The sequence below is a fragment of the Gymnogyps californianus genome, chromosome 2 (assembly GCF_018139145.2).
Source record: "Gymnogyps californianus isolate 813 chromosome 2, ASM1813914v2, whole genome shotgun sequence".
NCBI lineage: Eukaryota > Metazoa > Chordata > Aves > Accipitriformes > Cathartidae > Gymnogyps > Gymnogyps californianus.
This window is the reverse complement of record NC_059472.1, coordinates 58102383-58124600: the sequence shown is the minus strand read 5'-3', so window position 1 is coordinate 58124600 and position 22218 is coordinate 58102383. Positions and strand designations below refer to the sequence as shown.

The window sequence follows — 22218 nt, the reverse complement described above, 5'->3', positions numbered from 1 at the left end:
TCCCTTACACAGGGAAGATTAAAAAAATAGACCAATCTCCAATAGAGCTGCTATGACAAACTTGTCTTTTAGACATTCATTTCTTCTACTGAAAGAGCTGCTAATCAGTCTGTCAGAAACAGCAGCAGCCAAAAGAAAAAAAAAAAAAAATCTTAATTTTAAAGAATATTTTTCAGTTGCAAATAACCCATGAACCACAGTAGAACCCAATACATAAAGATAAGAAAGGATTTGTACATGTGTCTTGTTTCAAGATCTTTTAATTTTCCATGTAGCGAAAAATTATGGGTGTCATGCCTCAGTGTTATCATTCAAATTCTAATTTATCAATAAGGCAAGCTTACTGCACGAGAATAAGGCACATTATGGAAAACAATCAGAAGTTCCCCCAGTCTTTATAAGGGCATCTTGAAGTACTGCATGCTTTACCATAGCCCGTACTGACTTTTCCTGTTTCAAATGAAAGCAGTATGTTAACACTATCCAAATGGTTACAATTGAGTGCTGCTGTTCCAAAGCCACCTCAGGAGCACAGAAATTTGTTTAGCTTTAAAATTGGAATTATTTTGCTCACAGAGTTTAAAAAGATTTTTCCTCCTCTCACTTCTGGGATACTCGAAGAAGATGAAGCTTTGTACTGCTGATAATAATAATCAAATCAGGACTCTTAGCAGTATGTTTTGTGTTAAGTATAAAGAAATTCAGCTCCGCTTGCTGCAAAATGATGCATTAAAGAGTTACATAGTTACACAGCTAAAGTACATTAACCATGTAAATTAAAAACTGGTATGCACTTAACATTTATAATATCTTCAAACAATAGCAGGGGTTCTTTATGAATTCCTCAACTTTCTACGTGCTAAAGGAGCAATCAGAACTTGGGTGCTGCCTCAGCCTTTGGGCAAGTTCTTGCTAGTTCCCCGTTTCACCCAGAAGGGACCAATAATTAGACCGAAATACCAATCCAAGACTTCTGTGCACAATGGTGATACTCATTGTTGGCTCAATGATCTTAGAACAATATCTGATAGCAGCCTAACAAATGTTTCTCAGGAAAAGAAAAAACTAAGTTTGAATGGCCGGTCTTGAGAGATTGGGGCTGCAAAGCACACGTAGAATCCCTCCTTTCTTTGTCTCTGGGAACAGTTTTGGAGACATGATCTTCTGAGCTCCTGACTACAGTTTCCAGTGGTGGGGACTGCAAACGCATGCCGAGCATAATCAAAGTCACAGTTAATCAGTTTTTCAGGAAAAAAAAAGAAAGTTGTAAGTGCCACTGATTTTCCTAACTTTACCTTGTTCTTTTAGTTCTTTCTTGAGCTCTTCCAGATTTTTCATTTCTTATAAAGTTGTGCTATAAATAAATAGCACTCAGTCACTCTCAATGACAGTCAGTCAGCCTTCCCACTTCTTTCTATCAAAAGTCACATTAACCAGAGCCATAGCCCTCTGCCTCAGCAAACCCAGCAGGATCCAAGTCCTTTTCAAAGTTGTAGTAACACAGTCTAAACTCTTGATCCCTAGGACATTATAGATTATAATTGACTTGTCTTCTTGCCTAAAAGTGGATCTGATTAAAAAGCTGCAACAATCTAAGTAAAGGTTCTGTGTTGACCCCTCTTCCAAACAGATGTATAGTTCCTTATGTAGTTGATAAACAAAGTATTTCCCTTTCAACTCTTTTTCAAAATGATCGTGACACATTTCAAGTCTTTTCCACAAAATTTTTCCCATATGCGCAAAGAGACGCTGGAAAGATCTAATCGTTAACAGCTTTGAAAAAAATCAAGAGGAACAAATCTGACACGGCAGTTCAAAAACATTAATATCAAGTTGTGCTGCTCAAAGATTTACACAACTCTGACAACTAGTCACGTTTTAAGAAAGGAATTCTTCAAAACTCTAGATTTCTGATAAAGAATTCATCTTCTTTCAGTTTCAACTAGCTTTAAACAGACAAATGACATAGACATTTTCCCCATTTTAAGGAAAATTATGTTCAAAGAATTAGATGAAAGCTGAATAAAAACCCCTCCCAAACCAAACATTATACAGGTCTCATTCTTCATGCCAAAATTAGAAGTTATTTAACATACTTTTTTAACAAGTCCCCTTTTCAACACAATTAACTACCGGGAAGAACAAGGACCCTACAAAATAAAAGGTAAGGTACCCCAGTAAGAAGGGCAAGTAAGGTTCCTACTACTGAAACAGGGTTGGTACTCTAAAGAAAGATCCCAAATCTTTATCTGGGCTTCTTAGAAAAACCAAGTCAAACTCTCTAGAGAGGACAGCAAAGCATAAATAGCAATCACACAATACTGAACATACAAAGCTCTTCACATTCAGCTCATTTAACTAATCATTAGAATTAATTCTTCCTAATAGTAGCAAATTCTCTGTCCTATGTAGACTACTCTTGTATGGATGGTGAGGTAGGGATTAAAAGCAAGTTAAGGAGAGACAAGACAGAAAACCAGTTCTAACTCCCAAACCCCTCCTTCCAAGCCTCCCCATAAACTTAGAGCTGAGGAACAACAGGGGAGCAAAGGAGCGCTCAAATCCAGTCACGCCCATGTACAAATCTCAAAATCACCCCCACCTACATTGTTACTCTGATAAAATACTCAAACAGATTATTTCAGAGACACATCCATATCTCCCATATGCATATTTGAAAATTCCAATATTGCATTAAGGTACATATTATAGCAAAGGTCAGTTACTTTGCTATTTATTTACAAAAATAAAACCAATCCACTTAGTGTCTGACACAAACAAATCTGTGTCTACAGAAACAACTCCCACAGAAGGCAAGTTTGTCTCTACTTTCTCTGAGCAAAATAAAATTTTATGCCTTAAATGGCAAAAGATAATGCATTATCACATAAGCAAGATGAAAAAGGTAGTTTTGTAATGTAAGAAAACGAGTATAGTTTAGTCCAACAAAAATATCAGCAGGTTTTTTTTTCAGAATATGCCAGTGCATATGAGAAAGAGTACTGTATAGTAAAAATAAAATGTTATCAAAAATTTGTGCTCAGGACAGCATTTATAGATTTATATACTCACTGCTCCAGAAAGCTGAAATCTTAATTTGTGTTTCCAACTAGGTTTTTCAACTGGGTGACACTCAAGGTCCCAGAACTGGGAGTAATCCCCTTTATCTCTAGGTAAAAAGATTACAGCAACCTACAAAAACAGGAGAAAAATTTTGCAGAAGCTTATTCAAATAATCTATACATCTTCACAATTTTACCTACACAAAGTTACAGTTAAGCAGCACAAAATTTACACGCTACAGAACATACATTCCACACACAGGTGATCTTGTAGAAAACAATACAGCTCATCCTCCTTTGCACACAAGAGAAAAAGTTCTGATGTTGTGCAAGCAATCTTGAACAAAATTTGAGTTCAGCTAATCTCCTTTAAGCAAAGTCAGCAAGTGCTTGCACAATTATTTCTATTAGTAAAACAGGGGAGAAGGGGACCAGGAGGGGAAATACACGCAGCTGAAAGACAGCAATACTTTCCTTCATCTGTCAGCTAAGCTGTGAACAACTGTACTCCTCCAGCTCCAAGACTGTAAGCACACTGTGTTACAATTACTAGAAGGCCTGAAATTCAAACCAACTTGCAGCCTATGCATTTGATCATCCTTAAAGGTCACCTATGTAACAAAGGCTTGTCTCTGTATAGTGCTGTACCAGGTTAATTCAAGAGTAAACTTGCATTGTTTTCAGAGTTGAGGTTGGGGGAAGAAAGAGAAGGGGAGCAGCAGATTATAACAGATCACTACAACTATACCTAATTAGCCAAATATTATCATACCCACTGCAAAAAAAACAGCAAATTATGATAGCACTGTACCTTATCAGCTCCAGCCAACAGCCTGACGCACCAATAATGTAAATGTTACTCAAACAGGCCTGAACTAGGATTGCTAAGGCAAAGACAATTGTTTAAATTCAAATAATGGTTTTCAATATAACCAAATAACTATGAAACTGGACAAGAGTAAGTCTTTTTATGTCTTGTAAATGGATTACAGATTGCATCATCATAGAAATAATGTAGTTAAGGAATGTCATAATAATCCATAATGATTAAAAGATAGGTGTTCATGACGATGAACAGATAGACTTGAAGTAGCATTGATGGAGAAGGCAAGGGACAAAAGCCCCATAGAAACCCATTCAGTATGTCCTTGGACGTGCTTTATAATTGTGGTTATGAAACCCTCTACTGGCCAGGAGACAAAATTGTAAGTCAAATGAAATCAACTTTAGGAATAGACAACTGTTCTTGAACAAGTATGACAAGACTGCTTCTAAGGAAGGGAGTGAGAACCAGTTTCATAAGAACCCAGTATTATTTGCAATTTTCTTGTGGATTTTTACAAAACATTTAAAAACAATTTTCTGTTCTAGAATAATTTATCTTTTAAAAAAAAAAAATCACAAACCACCACCATGTCAAAATCAAACTACAGAATGCATGAATTCTTAGAATCAACTCAGCGGACATTATAACAGCTGTGGTAAGTAAATACTGACTACCTGATACACCCCAGAACCCAATTTTGGAGGGCCAACATTTTATCATTGTCAGATAAAATATGACCAGCTTCAAAAATTCAACTGTTATTTCAGAGAGTTTCTCAAGTAAGATCCTATTTTACAATTGAGATAAAGTGACATTTGTAAATGTTTCAAGCATATTAGTGTACCTTCTCTTCTCCATGAGCTTCAAGAGTACCAGAAACACGGGAACATCTGAAAGCGGAGTAAGTAACCCTATAAACACAACCAGTTCCATCCACATCCTGCAAATAAAGTTATGAGTCAGATTCAGAAGGGAAAGGAAAAAAAAAAAAACCACACCACAAAAAACCCAAAACCACACAATACACCCCCCCACACACCCCACCCTTGCAAAGAACTAAAGACAATACACCCAATCAAGCTGCTTTCAAGTGAACAAATAATATTGACTCCCTACAAGCAAATTAATAAAGACTGAAACTACTACAACATCTATGGAGTCACCATGACTACTGACTTTCAGTTTAGAGGTGGTGCACTAGCTGGAACATGGCACACTCAGTCTTCTGGGCTACAGCTAAAAGTGCTCCATAACCATTTTTCATCATTTCATGACAACAGACCATAATAATTCTAGCACAAAATCAAAGTGACCATCATAGCATTTCAGACTACCAAAAAAATAGGGAAGTATTTAGCAATATCAATGGTACAGCTACAGTAATTGCACAGGCAACAGCAGTGTAATTCAAATATCCTTCATCTAACTTAAATTACCTATAGAGATACCATGTACAGTGTAATTCCAGCAGCACAAGTCTCAAAACAAGGCAAGTCTAGCATTCTGGAGCCAAAAGGGACACCCATCTTTCATGTATGCTTGATTACTTAATGCAATCTGGATGATGATACTGGATGAGCACAAGCAAACTCTGTAAGCCAGTAAGCGAACCAGGAATTGTTCCACAGAGCATCGATTGATTCACAGTCAGGGAGCACATTAGAGATGAAAAAAGGAGTAAAACATTTCCCTGATACGGACAGAGGCAAAAAGAAACTTTGTAACTGAGTTCATGCTCAAATATATATTCTTTCTTGAGAGGAGGGAGGGAGAAAGAGAGAGCAGCAGGAAGAGAGAAGGAAAAAAACCAAGAGATTTGCATAAAACTACCAATGCAAGCATTCACTCACTTTAACATAGGGTGGTGCAAAAGATGACAAATGCCACTTGACATTTTCATCCCCTTTATTCTCCATTTCCAGGTAACTCTCTAGAAGAGAAATATCAGATTAGTATATTAAATGTCTTTGTTCAAGTATCTTTAGTGGAAAGAGTTTAAACAGAAACTATGTTTCAAGACACACAGAAGTTTAATGGAAAAAGTTCTCATGACGCCAACTCCAAGAGCAGACTCAAACAAAGCACACTGTCATAAAATTCTTGAAAGCTTATACAAAATAAATTCGGAAGTAAAGTCTTCTAGTGAAGAATCATATTGAAGATGCTTACAAGAAACAAAGTGAGACCTGAATCTCACATTCAATAACCCTAAAACAGTAATAGATAATCCTCTAAAAGAACCTGAAGCATATCATGTGATATTATGTGAATGTATTGCTGGTAGTAGGAAGTTAGCTTCTTACAAATGCAGAACATGACAAATAGCAGAGAGATCTAAGTCACCTCCAACAGTCTCAGTTTATTGCATTCAGACTTTTGGCAGATACCCTCACATACCAGCATACAAAAAAAATACCAGAAAAACTCCACAAGATACCCAACTCCCTCCCAAGATATTATTTGACTCTTCAGGGAAAAAACACTGACAGCATTCTAGTTTGGGACCAATCAAATAAAGTTGCATCAAATAAAATCTGGTCTCATCATTGTATGGATTTGTTACTCAGCATACACATATTTATATAATGTATATACATATATGAAACCTCAATAAAAAGCTTATGCTTGACTTGCAGAAAGGAAAACAACTCATTGACATTATAAGAAAATCCCAACTTTGACAGTATCAATAAGCATATTTCACACCTTGAAATGTGCCTCTTGCCAAGAATCAACAGGACATTTGTAAGATCATCTCAGTCTAGAGTAGCACTTCAGGAAGTTTAGCTGCATATATATTATATGGGACATTTATAAAAATAGGAAAGGAGTATTATATCATACTCCTCTTTCATAAGTGCAGCAAAAAACCCCAGACATAACTGATAAACTAAAGCCTTGAAAGTTCTAAAGTCTGTTAAACAAAAATGTAGCGTTAGTGAATCATCTTAAAAAAAATCCTCGTTACCTAGAAAAGAAAACTAAGCACTACCAAAAAAAATCTGGTATCTAGATAACAGAATGACAGTTTCATACAGTAATTTGGAGAATTTTAAGCATTACTGGAATTAAAAGTACAGACTGAGGATGTGAGACTCCATTATCAACAGTGTCCCCCTCAATCATTAAGTACAAGACAAGGACAGCCAGACTCATAGCTGACATTCCTAGTGTCTTAAGGAAGAACATTTATTTCTCTGCTACAAGCAGATAGATTTATCTTAGGGACACATACACAGATGAGGAGAATGGGTCTACTGCAAAAGTGCATTGACCCAAAAGAGCTTCAACAAAATACAGTAACCTCATAGTGCCCTCTTTGCCCAGGCACAGTATGGTTGTATTCATCATAGTCACTTAAAAAAATTGGCAACTTACTTGTCTGTATGCAAACCTATCTGTGGGAAAAAGTGTGACTATACTGCATAAGGAGAAGAAAAAAAAGGAAAAAAAAGACTTCTGAAAAGAGTTCTATCACAAGGAGTAACGTTTCAAACTAAAGTCAGAAGAGGGGAACTGGTCAATCACACTTATCAGACTAAAAGAACAAAACCAAAGTCAAGGTATTCAAGTTCCCAAATATGCAATACAGTAAACAAAACCTCTGAACACAAGATACTACAGATGTTACATTTATTAAATAAGCAATATTACCTGAGCTTTGGCCAGGTCTTGTTTTAGGAAAAACAACAGTTCTGTTCTTTATTGCCATTTTTGTCAGAGGGAGCACTGACAGAGGCTTTGCCACATGAACAGTAGGACTTTCAGACTGTGGAGTAAATATAGCACGTCTTCTAGATGGAAAGTCTGCTCCAGACACACTCTGTGTGACTGCCTCTCGAATTTGCACTTTAATAAACTTTGCACAATTTGGAGAAAAAGAAAGATTTAAATAGTGAACATTGATATATCAACAAGCCAAACTATTTAGCTCTATTTCTTTGAGCTGTAAGAGCTCATGTTCAGCTTTACATTCCAACAGAGAAAGAGTCTCATATGTTAAATCACCAGGTCTTCTCTAACTTCAGTTCACAAAGTTTAAAGACTTTAGGACAAGTTTAACTTAGGAGAACAGAAAAATTTACTGAAAATTTGCTATCTAGACATTTTAATTCAATAGGAATAATAATTTAAACTAGTTAAATTTAACTGACAACTACAATATTCTCTGCTTGCAAAGAACGGGAACAGGGCTGCCTCACACAGAACGAGCTTTGTGTTCACTTCTGCTACATAATTAGCACTTCTAAAAACTTCAGTTAATGCTAGTAAAATCTTAGCATACTTTTTGCTTAATTGGATAGGTAGCAAAGAAATGGCAAAAGCATTATCAACTACCAGATCTCTTACAATTTGATTGGTTTTGCTACATTCTCTACTGTTGTCCTAGTAGGTTTCTCCTCTTAAATCCTTTTCCCATATTGTAGAACATAACATAGTTAAATATGTGCACAGTCTCCATTTCCTTCTCAAGTCACTCTTTTCAAGAACTTCTCTGTTTGTTTGGGGTTTTTTTACGGCAGTTTCCAATTCTGTATCATACCTCACCTTCCTCCATCAAGAAGGAAAGTAGATATGCCGTTTTATTCTTTCAGTGTCTTATTTCTCTCTCCATGCATTGTCACAATTAACTCAAAATAAATACTGGCTGTAAACATAAACAAACAGGTGTCTATTTTTTTGGAGGAGATTACGAAGGAGTCTTTCTGCTTTTACACTGATGAAAGAAGAAACTGTTGACTTCATAAGTTTTATTTATATGCCTTAATTTAATCAGGGAAAAGTCTTGGATTAAAATGCATGAAGAGCAAGAACCTGTTCTAGACATTCTTTATCACAGGCTTGTCGGCCAGGTGGTTAAGTTTACCTTAAGGGAGCTCAAAAGGAGCTATGGTGACTTGTCCAATAACCTCCTTTAACTTCTTTTATTTTAAAATATTATATAGACTACTTTTATATATGCATGTGTACATATACATATTTAGCATTTTAGAAAATGATGCATAAGGCAGTGGTGGGTGTACAGATGCAATTTTGGTCTAAGTACTCACATCATAGTATTTCTTCAGAGATGAATGAACTAAGAATCTCAGTTTGCAAAACAGCATCTCAACTACGTTTATTCTTTTTTTTTTTAAAGAGAACTTTACAAATTAGAGAGAATAACAGAAGTTGACAGAACTGCTGTCTCATACCTAAAAGGTTTTAATAGTGTTACTAGACCTTATCCAGCAAAGTGAAATAAACAGTTGCAATCTCAACTCTCAAGTAAGCCATGTACCTTTTGTCCATTATCACAATGGATATATATTAGGCCACTCCAAGGAATTAATGAAGGCTGTGTGGCAAGTGATGGATTAGGACTCACCAGAATTAGTCTACTGCTCCTAATAAAAGAAAAAAATACTAGCATGATTCTCATATATAGTTGTACCAGGGGTCATATGCAAAGAGTAAATCTTATCTATTGTTAACATATACAACTGGTCAGGCCATGTAAAGCAGACATATAACTACATGTTTCAGAAAAATAAGCTTCAATACTAGTCAACAAGGGAGTTGTACTATTCAAACAAAGTATACTGCACAAACTGCATTTCAAGAATCTTTTAAACTAATTCTAGTTTTAGAGAAGCAGCATGCTTTCCTTCCTCCCATGCAGAACTGACCTTGGAAAAAAGAAAAGCCTTTTAATGTTATCAATGCTTTCTATAGTCATTTAGAGTAGGGGACACTGAAGAGTCTAAACTCACTTGAAGCAGTTATGGCATCACACAGTAATTTGACCAGTGAGAACATAAATTCTCATCCTGATCCATATTCTATACTACAGTTAAATAAAGGAGGGGAGAAAGAAAGCACTGAAGTATTTAAAAAATGTGTGCAAAATCACTGAAGTAAAGGTCATTGGTTGTATGTTAGCAAAAGCACTCAAGTTACACCTGAAGCATTAGCTTAATGTGTCATTAGCACAGCACTTTGCATTTGAAAAGTTTAGTGCAGGAACAAGATCAGTCCGCATGGGAAAGTCAGTTCCATAATCATTGTCACAATATGACCATCTCTACAAACTTCAACAGATGTTAATGGCCTTAAAATGTTATACTGATATTTTCTTAAAGAGTTGTGGAGTTTTTTTGAATCTCAGCAGTTTTCAGAATCTTTTCACTCACGGTTCTCTCTCTCATGTACAAGCTGTGTTAGTGACAATATGATTTACTAAGTACACACACTATCCATTATCACAAACAATTCCACTGTCTTTGCTCCTACCAGCTTGTCTTTGACATTTACTGCAAACTTCTCATGCAAATCCAACTTGCACGGGGTCACAAGCCACATGTCTCTCAGAAGAATCATATTCAACCTAAAGACACTACCTCTCAGTACTTTCATTGCCATGGAAAGGAGCAGAGCCTAGGGAAGAAACACTTTCCAAAGGCAGCTCTTACAGCCTTTGGAGATTCCAGCAGTCCCTGCTCCAAAAGTGCAATTCCTTTCACAGCACTTACTAATACTCCCAACGCTGAGGTACAGCAACATGCCAGAGGCTAGTTTCAGTTCACCTCCATGAGAAAATCTCTTGGAATGCTACCAAATTTAGTAGGGACTCAGGACTTTATCATTCCACATTCAGGTAGGTTCGAGGTTGCCTTTAGCTCATTCCATGGAACTTAAGGAGTTTAGTCAAGGTGAAATAGGGGGTGGTCTGCTTGCTCTAGCATGGCAGAGTCAGTCCTTGATCTTAGGACCTTCTTTCACCATCAGTGAGAAATCAGACCTTCTCCTTTCCTGGCCTAAATCAGTTCAAGAATTCTGTCAGCTCCAGCCATCTCAGTGCATAGTATAAAAGATTCTTGCTGGCTACTGTCCTGACAGGATGACTGCTCTTGGCACTGCAAGGAGATGGTCATGAAAAGTAGAAAAGCACAGCAAGCTGCGCGTGCCCGATTAAGTCAGCTCTTCCCACAGGTCTGTTTCCTACTTGCAGGCCTCTGTTCTTGATCCAGACTACTTACTTGGACCCAACATCTGAGGTTCCAGCTCATTCTTTTCCAGTGAAGGGAATACATTTTTAAACTATGCAGTGCAAGAAAATTGCTTGCAGAAGGCCTTCAATTCCCTCTTTTTAAGAGATCATTCCACAGACAGTCCTGAGTCTAGGATATGAGACACTCAAGATGTCCTTACTTTCACAGCTACTGGAAAGTTGTTCAATTGTTATCTCTTTTTGAAACTATTGTTCTTGGCACAGATTGAATCTGCAAGGAGTGGCAGATATCCTAGCCCTTCCAGAGAATCCTCTTTATTTTGTTCTCACTAGGGATGACAGTTCCCCAGCAGTACATCCAAGAATTTACATCTACATGAATATGGAATTAAGTGTTTAAATGTATCACATCTTGCACAGTGATTCAGGACTGAAAAGAAAGTATCTGTTTGGGCAAACATCTACAAAGCTAAAGCAACTACTTAAAACTCAGAAAGCAAAACCTGCTTTTTGTGGAACGTGAGACTTTTTTTTTTTTTTTGAAGATGAGAATACTTTAATAACAAGTCTTAAAAGCCTTTCTGAACTGACCTTAAAAAACCATAAATTTAGAAGTGAGAGGTGGTCAGAACTTTCAAGCGTTTTATTGTGAGAGACTTTGCTGACATCTGTGAGAAGTCTCATACACACATGCAGTGATACTATGACTACTGTTCCAAAATACTGCTAATTAAGACACAGGTGACCTGACACTGGCTTGTCATTCTTTTCATACCTACAGATATTGAAAAGCCGAGGGTTGAGTGTTTTTGTCAGTTTTGTCAGAATACAAAAAAAACCCCAAAACAAAACCGTAATCAAGTTCTGATGAATACCAGCACATTTGCAAAAGAAAACGCTAAGTCTCCAAAAGAGAAGCATTCTATAAGAACTGTTATTTTTGGTTTTGTTTGGGGGGGGGGGGGGAAGAGCAGGGAGAAGTCCTTTTTGTTTTTAAACACACAGCTCATTTTTAAACAAAAAAATATTGTGAAAGGAGATTTTTTTAAAGCTTCAGCTTTGTTGACCATCCAGCTCCTGGAAAATTATGCAATAATAATAGTTTTTCCAGGCACAGAAAATTCCTGGCCTCCAGGTAACTTTGTAGGTGACAGAACAACATTCCCTCTATACAGAGCTATAAAAGGATAAGGTCCTAAAATATAAAAGCTAGATTTGCGTGTTAGCTGACAAAAAGACTATACCCTGGAACTAACTAAAATAGTTAGTTCCAGGGTATAGTCTAAACAAACTAAAATAAATTCCTAAAAACTAAATAAAATTCCTAAATTAACTAAATTCCTAAACTAACTAAAAATAAATTCCTCCAAAACCTCACCACACTTTCACACATAAAGGAATCTATGAAAAGAAACTTACTCTGGTTCAATAACTCCATGTTGTGGGGTTATAGTGAGGCAGTGAGCTGGCCATGAAAGCTCAAATGCCAACATCCTATTAGAATTGTTGACAATTTGTACATGTCCAGTATCCGCTGTTCCACCTGTAATAAAAAAAAAAAAAGCTATAAAAAGCTAACACGTACAAAAATTCACAGAAGTGCCCAAGATTCAGAGATACACCAATTAAGATAAAGCATTTTCTGCCCTATTTTTACCTTCACAATGCTTTAAAATCTTCATAGGTATGCAGTGCATATTATATCTATACACACAGAGAGCACACTACCTCTGACACTTTAAACCAAAACTGTGTTCAAACCAAGTTTACTGTTTAGATATAAAGCTACTGCAGCAAGATTATTGGCCAAACCACATTTACAAACAAAATAATTACAAATATAGTATGCAATACAGTTATTTTAATACTAGAATGGTTATTTTATTAACTTCAAAAAATACTTACTAATAGAAGGAGATGTAAAAGTCAAGTACTCAGGTTTAACAGCCCAAGTCTGTTGAGCATCTGATTTATTCTGAACCAGACCATCAGTTTTTACAGGTAATGGAGGACCCTGAGGTCCTTTAACAGGAAGAACATCCAAAGTTGCATTGATATGTCTGACAGAGTTCTCAAATCTGAAAATAAGACTGCATTAAGCAAAAGTAGTAATAAAAATAACTTATGAGTAATGAAAAAAAAAATAGCCTACTCTTAGTATTTCTCAAAATTTAGTACTGAAATACAATGTTCTTTACATGGGCCTTCAATTTAATTCAATTCTCCATTATTAAGAAAAAATTAATTCAGCAGCTATATCATGACACAGTTTTTTCACAGAATGTTTAGAAGTGGAAAGTACTGTTCAGAATGGAAGGTACTAAAATAAACAATTATCTTCAGGTGATAACAAAGTAAAATGCTTTCTCTGTACATATTTTATTCAGATTAAGAAGGTACTGCAGAGAGAAATAAGGCAATGCAAGTTGTGTTTCACAGAATGCTGGAGGTCAGTAGGGACCTCTGGAGATCATCTAGACCATCACCCCTGCTCAAAGCACGGTCAGCTACAGCAGGTTACTCAGGGCATTGTCCAGTCAGGTTTTGAATTTCTCCACAGATGAAGACTTCACAACCTCTCTGGGCAACCTGTTCCAGTATCTGAACACCGTCACCAGAAAAAAAAAAAAAACCAAACATTTTTTTCTCATGTTTAAATTGAGTTTCTTGCATTTCAGTTTGTGTCCATTGCCTCTTGTCCTGTCACTGGACACCACTGGGAAGACTCCGTCTTCCTCTTCTTTACTTCCCTGTCAAGTATTTATACACATCGATAAGATCCTCCCCCCGCTCAAGCCTCCTCTGCTTGACACTAAACAAACCCAGCTCTTAGTCTCTCCTTGCAAGACAGATGCTCCAATCCCTTCATCATCTTCATGGCACAGCATTTCACACCTTTGCTTGCAAAATAGATGGCAGATTAGCTCATACATGAAAGCTGGGAAGCTGTTATTTTAGGATTCAGTGTATTTTCTTAAGTTAAAAGCTTAACTCACAGCAAGTTTGATTTTTAAATACTAAAATAAAAGCAGAAATCAACAATTAAAGAAAAAAAAGATAAATTTTGCTCCATACAATATTGCAAACATACAGCACTTCTTCCTATTGTTTCTACTTCTACTTTTAATGCTTCTGAGAACCCTGACTCAGTTCAGGACAGCTGAACTAATACCTGTGAGAATTCATACCTTAAGATAGCAGTGGAACCAGGACGGCAACTGATTCACATAATTCCTTGACATGGAATTTCCCAACAGTCAGATTAGTAGTTAACACACTCAGACCTCTTCTAAGAATTACAGTCTACTCAGAAAATTAAGATCCTCATGATGCTTAGCCAGGGAATAAATTCAAATCTAGAAGAACTGATAAGGCTATCAAGTGGAAAAAACAAACAAATGACAACCACCAAATAAGAGAAATGTCCTGCTTGCTGCTGCAGATATTTGTTTCCAACCTCTAGCTTCACAATCCCACTATGCCTGACAAACACCTTGCCAGCCGACAAATCTGTCAAGTGTCCCAAAGTGTTCAGCATCTGGAGTTCAACAGGTACAAGCAATTCCAAGACAATATCTACACATGTAGATGTTAAACACAACAGGACTAGGTAGGGCCCTTTCTTCACCTATGTAACAGGATCTTGAGAAGAAAAACCAAGAAGACTCAGGAAACAACCTATGCAAATATATTCCTTACAGTGTTAAAGTTAACCCATCTTTATTTTGTTTTTATGCCACACTATCGTAGCAAGTTTGGATTTGGATGTTTCTTTCCCTTTTCAGGGCTCCAAGTGCTACAGAAACCCGTCTAAACAAAAATGACAGATCCATTTTAAAGACCAGCTCTCTGCCAGTCCTTCGAAGAAATCCTCCCAGTAATGGACCACTTCATTCGAGGGAGTGATGGGGCCAGGAGTAGCCTCAGCACTGATCATTCTTTTGATGAGTATAGTACACACCACATTGAAAGGCTGGCACATGGGCTGGACAAGGAAAAGGCCACTAAACCTTTGTAATATATCTCTATTTCCATCCCAGATGTCAAAAAATCATTACAAGGAATTAAGTGGTTATAGTCCTATTAGGACTACAACAGCGAAAGCACTTTGGAAGTGCCTATGGAAAAAACCCAGTTTCTTCAGATGAAGAATAGGAAGTTGTAGATAAGTGAACGGTGTCAGCTAAGGGAATAGTTTAAAAGTTATCGTAACAGTTTAAACAGACTACATAGAGAAAAATAGCGAGAAGAGTCACCTAGATATTCATTAGAGCCATTCTCATTATAGAGCCAGCTCTTTCACCTGTAAAGCAAGTTAATTTTCATCACTGACATTAAAATCTTCAATGAAAGGAGAGGCACTTCAGTTAGGTGTTATTTGACAGTTAGCCTTATAGTTATATTACCTGTCTGATTCCAAATGATGTCCAGGAGACTGCTGAAATCCATCCTGATCAAGAGTAGAATAACCAACCACAGAAAGGATAACCTTTCGCATATTTGCATAGAACAGATGGATATCATTTGTCCCCCGTGGGATATCACATACTAAAAATGAGAGTAATAGAGCAGTTCTAATAAGAACAAATCTATCATACCCAGAAATTACACAACAGATTTGGGATATAGACCTAGTTAATAATCTGTTTGCTAAGATATCCTAGATCTTTCAAAAAATTACTTACTACAAGTTCAGTTATCAGGCATAAATAAACATTAACATGAGATGCAACATATAAATCTAAATACACACCAATTTTAACTTTTTAATTATAAGATATATATTTTCCACTTTTATACAAATGGTATATAGCCATTTGATTCTATGCCAAACTAAAGTTAAGTTTTACTTTTTTTTTTTTACCCTGACAAATAAGACTCATACATTCCTAAGGCTTCACAGAAAGAAATTCAACTTGAGAGAAGGTATTTTTCAATTACTCAGTCTATTCAATCTAACACTTCATTATTTAATTCACTATACCTGTAAATATCCAAAAGGTCAGGAATGTAAGAGTATGATTTAAAAATAATAAAATGTTTCATCAAAATGTTTAATAATCAAGTCAAAGTTTTCTGCTTCACTTTGAGCCATTTCATGTCGAATAGACAGAATGAAGAAACGAACGCTTCTCACACAGGATACATTAGAAGTGTTTGTAGTTAGAACTTACACGCATCCGGAAACTTGTTAACAAAGCGAAGTCTTGCAAAAGGATGTCTAGCAGAATGTGGTTTTTTTAAGAAATAATTTATTTATTCGGTCATATATATAACAAAATTCAGTATGGAAATATGTTTGTTCTTTAGGATGACCATTATTTCTACTCTAAGTTTCTTTTATTCCCTCCCCCATCCCCCAACTGAATTCCATTCAGTTTGGGAAATCCTGGTTTTCAAATATCCCACTAAAACATTTAAATCTTACAGTCTATCTCATTTTCACCAACTTAAAATATCAAAATGGCTACTTCATGATATCATTAAGATAACTTTGAATGCCAAGGCCACAGTGCACACAACTCCCAAAAGTGTCAGACCCAAATCACAGCATGCAAACAGCATGATGGTGCCATCTTCACAATCACAACAGACCGAAACAATTTTATACAAAGACTTAGATGCTGTAAAATATAGTGAAGCACATCATATGATACCTAGAAATGCACAAGAGGATCTCGTGAAAAATGCTGGATCAGAATTCCTTCCCTCCTCTTTAACAATACATCCATATGCAGACAAGATGCTAATATGCATTACAAACTAAATTCATTTTGACAACCCAAGTACAGAAGTCACAAAACGTTTCAGACTGCTTTAGAATAAAAAGCTGCTAGATGTTAAATATCAACAACCACTGTCTCTGTTCAATTAGTAATTGAAGCACATTTTAGCAACTAGAAATATATTAGATCAGTATGTAAAAGATGTTCTAGTGCAGTAAACCACATTAGTGGTAGAAAGTAGCTGAATGTGGTAGCCTGATAGAGGCGATGCTGCCACCAACCAGTAGCAACGTTGAGCATGTGTTCCCAGCAATCACATACACTCCCTCCACACGTGCACACACACAGAGCCAGCCACACAGACCAACCCAGACAGAAACACTCAGCACTCACACAAACACAAACAGCACCAACGAGCCTTCATCCTGTTCCCCTCTCTGGCTAATCAGGATGAAGGCTCATTACGGGGAACATACATAGGTACAACGTGGATCCCTCCAGCTGCTGGCCCTGGACCATACTGCACTGATGCATCAAGTGAGCAGATTGGTGAAAAACTGACACCACGCTATTTCAAACACTAACACTTGTAGGTAATTTCTTAATAGGTTTTTCAAATACCTCTGTGAATTAAGGCAATGAGGAATGGAGACCAAAACAGTCTAGGGATCCAACTTTACATTAAAAGCAATCCTTATAGCCAAGACATTCTATTCTTTGAGGTTTTTTTCAGCATCATCTCTTTAACAGTTTTTCATTTAAAAGGCCAAAAAATAAAAAAAGCATTTAGATGTTGAAAAAATAACTTACTTTTAGGTGAAAAGATAGCATCTTACAGAAAAGAAAAAAAAAAAATCAGATTTCTTAATTCTAGGTACTACTATTAGTTCCTGCAAAGTATTTAAGTAAAGAAAACAATTGTGACCAAATAGGGAACAATAAGCTATATTTCACAAATTCAGGGAAGCACACTCTCAAAAAGAGACAGAAAACATTAAGATGCAAGAGGTAGGCCTTGTTTTCTACAGAAAAAAAAAAAAATTAAGCTACCATTAGCAAAACTCTAGTAATAAGGCAATAAGAGAGAATCAAGGATGTCTAGGCTCTAACACTGGCTTAACAACTTCAGAGCATACTCAAGAACCCAAGTATCTTATCTTCACTAAGATTTCACCTCAACCAAGATGAACGATCAACAATCTTTACTTTTCCAAGTAAAGACAACATACGATCTTGTCCCAGTTTTGGCTGGGATAATTTTCTCCTTAGTAGCTGGTACAGTGCTGTGTTTTGGATTTAGTGTGAGAATGATGTTGATAACACTCTGATGTTTTAGTTGTTGCTAAGTAGTGCTTATCTTAAGCCAAGGACTTTTCAGTTTCCCATGCTCTGCCAGCAAGCAGGTGTGCAAGAAGCTGGGAGGGAGCAGAGCCGGGGCAGCTGACCCGAACTAGCCAAAGGGATATTCCATACCATAGAACATCATGCTCAGTATATAAACTGGGGGCAGTTGGCCGGGAGGGGTGGATCACTGCTTGGGCATCGGTCAGCAGATGGTGAGCAACTGCATTGTGCATCACTTGTCTTTTCTTGGGTTTTATTTCTCTCTCTCTCTCTTTTGTTATATTCCTTTTCATTACAATCATTATTGTTATTTTTTTTATTATTATTATTGGTATTATTATATTTTATTTTACTTTAGTTATTAAACCCTTCTTATCTCAATGCACGAGTTTTACTTCTTTTTTTCAGTTCTCTTCCCCATCCCACCAGGAGCAGGGAGGAGTGAGCGAGCAGCTGCGTGGTGCTTAGTTGCTGGCTGGGGTTAAACCACGGCAGATCTATAGGGAATGAATCGGACTACAACATTTATTCAGGTGTAGTAGCCTTAGAACAGTAAAATCTTTCCATATGTGAATAGAACTAGTTCAAGAAATAGGATTTGACAGTAAATTTGTTCATGACATTTATGGGATTGAACAGTTTTGGGGGCGTGGGTTAGTTGGTTTGTTTTTTTGGTGGTTTGGGGTTTTTGCGGGGGGGGGGGGGGGGGGTTGTCTTTTTTTTTTTTTTTTAAGGACACCTTTACAATATACTGCATTCTTTTTTAATAAATTCCTTGCTAACACAAGCAGAAGTACAAAAAAATATAAAGTTATTTAATTTGGGAAGGGAAATATAAATTTTAATGTCAGAAAAGTTGTCTGCCTCTCAATTTCCAAATATAAGATATATCTGTGTACAAGAAACTGAATCTTTCTCAATTATTAATAATAAGGCAAATACTCTCCAAATAAACTGAACATTTTTAATGCTCTAAAATTCATAGACTGGGGTTTCATTTTGCTAGGAGAAAAGTACAGTAAATTGTTTAAATAGACAGGCACTGAATGAAAGAAAGCAAGTTCCATCCAAATTGAGAATTTTGCTTCTATATTTATCAGAAAAGAAACAGCGGAAAAATAACTAGGATTCAAGCCTAAAAGCACATTTTTCCACCCGAAAACAAGTATTACATTTTTCTTTTAACAGCCATAGGTTTACCTTCTGTCACAAGCTGCTCCCCTTGAAATTCTTCATCAAATACAATGTTTCTCAATAAGCTGTTTTCTGGGATTATGTGTTTTTCTACCTCAGGTTTATACATCATAGCTCTGTTAAAGAGATAAAGAAACAAGAGTCATTAAATTACACAAAGTGTTGGAAATAAAAATTTGAAAAGATTCTAAGATTGGTAAGAATCCAGCATGATTTTAACTATCATTTCTCAAATACACCAAGCTCAAATCTGTGAGCACTCATTTAAAACTGAAATCTTTTCATTATCTTAAAATGGTTAAAGAAATACCTGCTCCATTGCTGCACAGTAAAAGGAACCACTGAAATAACGGCTACCATACACTTGTCTTTCCAAGATACTCATTCTCTGCTGTCAGTCACACCTACCTAGGTTTCTGATAAGTACATCAGGCATCTATCTGAGTGATTTTTCAATCACCACAGGAAGCAGGAGGATGCTATTTTGGTGGCGAGTGAAAGCCTTTTGAGGGGAAAAATTGACTGGTCATTGGCAGAGTGGCAGCAGGTGCCAGCCAACGGCAGGAACATGGAGCCAAGGAGCATGACTGCCAACAGGACAGAAAAGACTGGGAGGCATAGGTATATAAACAGTCCTGGGAAAAACAGGAAGCTACAGGTCAGTAAGAGGAAATCTGGCATTCAGGTAGGGTCAGAGTCATGGAGGTGGAAAGAATACCTCAGCACTACTAACTCTCAGGTCTAAGCTACTTACCAGGCGGCTAACTATGTATATTTTTGGAGTAAAGAACTTGAGCCACAAGCTGGCAGACTAGGCAGATTACTCATTTCACATTCCTGCTCCTAAGTCCCAAATCATGTTCTCGTTCTAATACACCATTACAGAATGGGGTTTGACTGGCTTACACAGTACTCAGTCATTTCAAGAAATAAGCACCTCTTTCAAATTATCAAGGGAGACCTTAGACAAGCTCCCACCAAGAAACAACCAAGTAGACCACCATGTTCAAGAACCAGATGCCATACCTGCTGACTAATAAAATCAGCAGCAAATAATTTCATTCACGTACCAATGTCCAGAGTCTGAATAAAGCTTCCAACATTACCTATATAGGTGCATCAAGCTTCTCAATGGGTTTTCTGTTGATCAGTAGATCAAAGCTTTTACCTAAGTATTTTTGCCCTTTGAGAAGGATTCAATGATAGTGAGCATTGCCTCAGACAAAAGAGTTCATACAAAAATCAGTAACAAGCATCTTCTGGGATATCTAAGATAAGCCAATTTTCTATCAAGAAGGTCACAAATGCAGCTATTCCATTGGCTTTTTATTCAAAGTCATACAGTTAAATTCAGCTATGTTCAATACTTTATTTGGATAACAATAAATACAATGACTTTCATAAAGTTTCAGGCAATCACATTTAAAAGCAATAGTGAAATACTGCCATTCTGAAATTCTGCACTGAATGATGATCATCAGCACCTTAGTGCTCTGCCTATTCTTAACATTTTGCGTTATCACTACACACAGCACAAGTCAAAAGTGCCACTTATGTCATTAAAAGCAGACTGTGCCACTTTTGTGCATCTGAGTTATGCAAATTGAAATGCAGAGTAACACAGCCTCCAATTAAGCTCAGTAAGATACATTCTACAAATTTCATCAGTGTGTTACAAGCATATGTGGGTGTTATTTCCCTCACATACACATCTACTCAAACACTGTCTTCGTCAACAGAATTCAGCAAACCAAGATGCAAATCTTGTTCAAAACTTAATACTACTGAATTTCAGTACTACTCCTTTCATGAGCCTTTTCTTTAAAAATTAAAAGCTACATTTGTATCGGAAAGAGAGATACCGAGATAGAACACAACTCTCTTCGATACAAAAAAAAGCAAAAATTTTCCCCCAAACCCAACACATTCAAATTCAAGAATGTAAAAAGAAAATAAAACCTTTAACTAAGATTGTAGCTACAGTATGCAAACAAAACCAGAAACAAACAAACCAAACCCCCACCAAACAACCTACTAGATGTAAGACTTAATAGATCTCTCCATATCATCAATGTCTTTTGGTTTGTTCTTGCTATTTTTGGAAGCATGTTAAAACCATATTCATGGTAGCATACACCTCTAGTTTTAACTTTTTATTAAACATCTGTCTCCATTACAATAGCAAAGTACATCTTACCTACGATACTGCTGCCTAGAAACTTCATCTCCACAAAAAAAACATACTGTTGATACCAATGTGTTTGTTTTATGGAAGTTCTTTTCCTTTTCCATTGGATTCCATGTTATAGTAATCATCTGATAAAATAAACAGACAACATAATCAGAAAAAAAAAATCTTATTGTTAGTACTAACGTTTAGAATATGAGTCAACAAATTGCTGCAATACAAGTGAAACATGATTTAACACAAATGAGATTTTAATAAAGAACTAGTCATACACATTCTCATTGATCACATTTATTTTAATTTAAATTAATAAAACTTGCTCAGAATCAGATATTGTACTTACTTCATGCGTTCCTTCTCTTAGTACAAACTTCTCTGGAGATACCATCATTACCTGAGGATCCATAACTGTTTTTGTCTGTAGGTTTGCAAAGCACAGTGCTTTAACATAGGCAGCCCTAGAACCTGTATTTCTTATGCGGAAGGAAGCTTTCCTTAATCTTGCAGGCAATAACCCATCCAGTGTTACCATGTAACTATCTGACAGTTTTTTAACATCTTCTAAAGTTATATTGCTTGTTCCTCCATATCCAGATAACGGTATCTGGGGAGAAAAAAAAAGAAAAAAAAAATTCACCAAAAAAATAGTACTTCAAATGAAAGAAAGCTTCTTACTAAAACTTCTGTACAACTATGGTAAACTATATAAAGAGTTACAGAAAGACAAATGAAAATGCTTAAAATGTGAACTGAAAAGACTTTGCAAGAAATAAAAAAGCCTAAGTTTATTCAACCTGTTTCAAGTTTTACTGAAAATTAATTTAAGGTGTACCTATAAAACAAGACAAGTTCAGATTTTTTTGACAGTTCTAGAGTTAAAATCTTGG

At 36.4% G+C, this 22218-nt stretch overlaps 1 protein-coding gene across 2 annotated transcripts in view; it reads right to left on the bottom strand.

The window, feature by feature from the left end:
* The window catches only part of CEP192 (centrosomal protein 192), a 73415-nt gene that overhangs the window by 7681 nt on the left and 43516 nt on the right, over nucleotides 1-22218 (bottom strand). Inside the window, exons 29-39 of one of the 2 annotated variants that reach the window (XM_050891712.1) lie at nucleotides 21675-21935; nucleotides 21341-21459; nucleotides 19150-19259; nucleotides 15286-15427; nucleotides 12785-12969; nucleotides 12299-12422; nucleotides 9170-9275; nucleotides 7543-7747; nucleotides 5739-5818; nucleotides 4733-4828; nucleotides 3073-3192 (exon numbers count right to left, since the gene is read on the bottom strand). In XM_050891712.1, the coding sequence (XP_050747669.1) occupies nucleotides 3073-3192; nucleotides 4733-4828; nucleotides 5739-5818; nucleotides 7543-7747; nucleotides 9170-9275; nucleotides 12299-12422; nucleotides 12785-12969; nucleotides 15286-15427; nucleotides 19150-19259; nucleotides 21341-21459; nucleotides 21675-21935 (1548 nt within the window). The remainder of the gene's footprint in view (nucleotides 1-3072; nucleotides 3193-4732; nucleotides 4829-5738; nucleotides 5819-7542; nucleotides 7748-9169; nucleotides 9276-12298; nucleotides 12423-12784; nucleotides 12970-15285; nucleotides 15428-19149; nucleotides 19260-21340; nucleotides 21460-21674; nucleotides 21936-22218) is intronic. The other variant, XM_050891713.1, reaches the window with a different exon arrangement.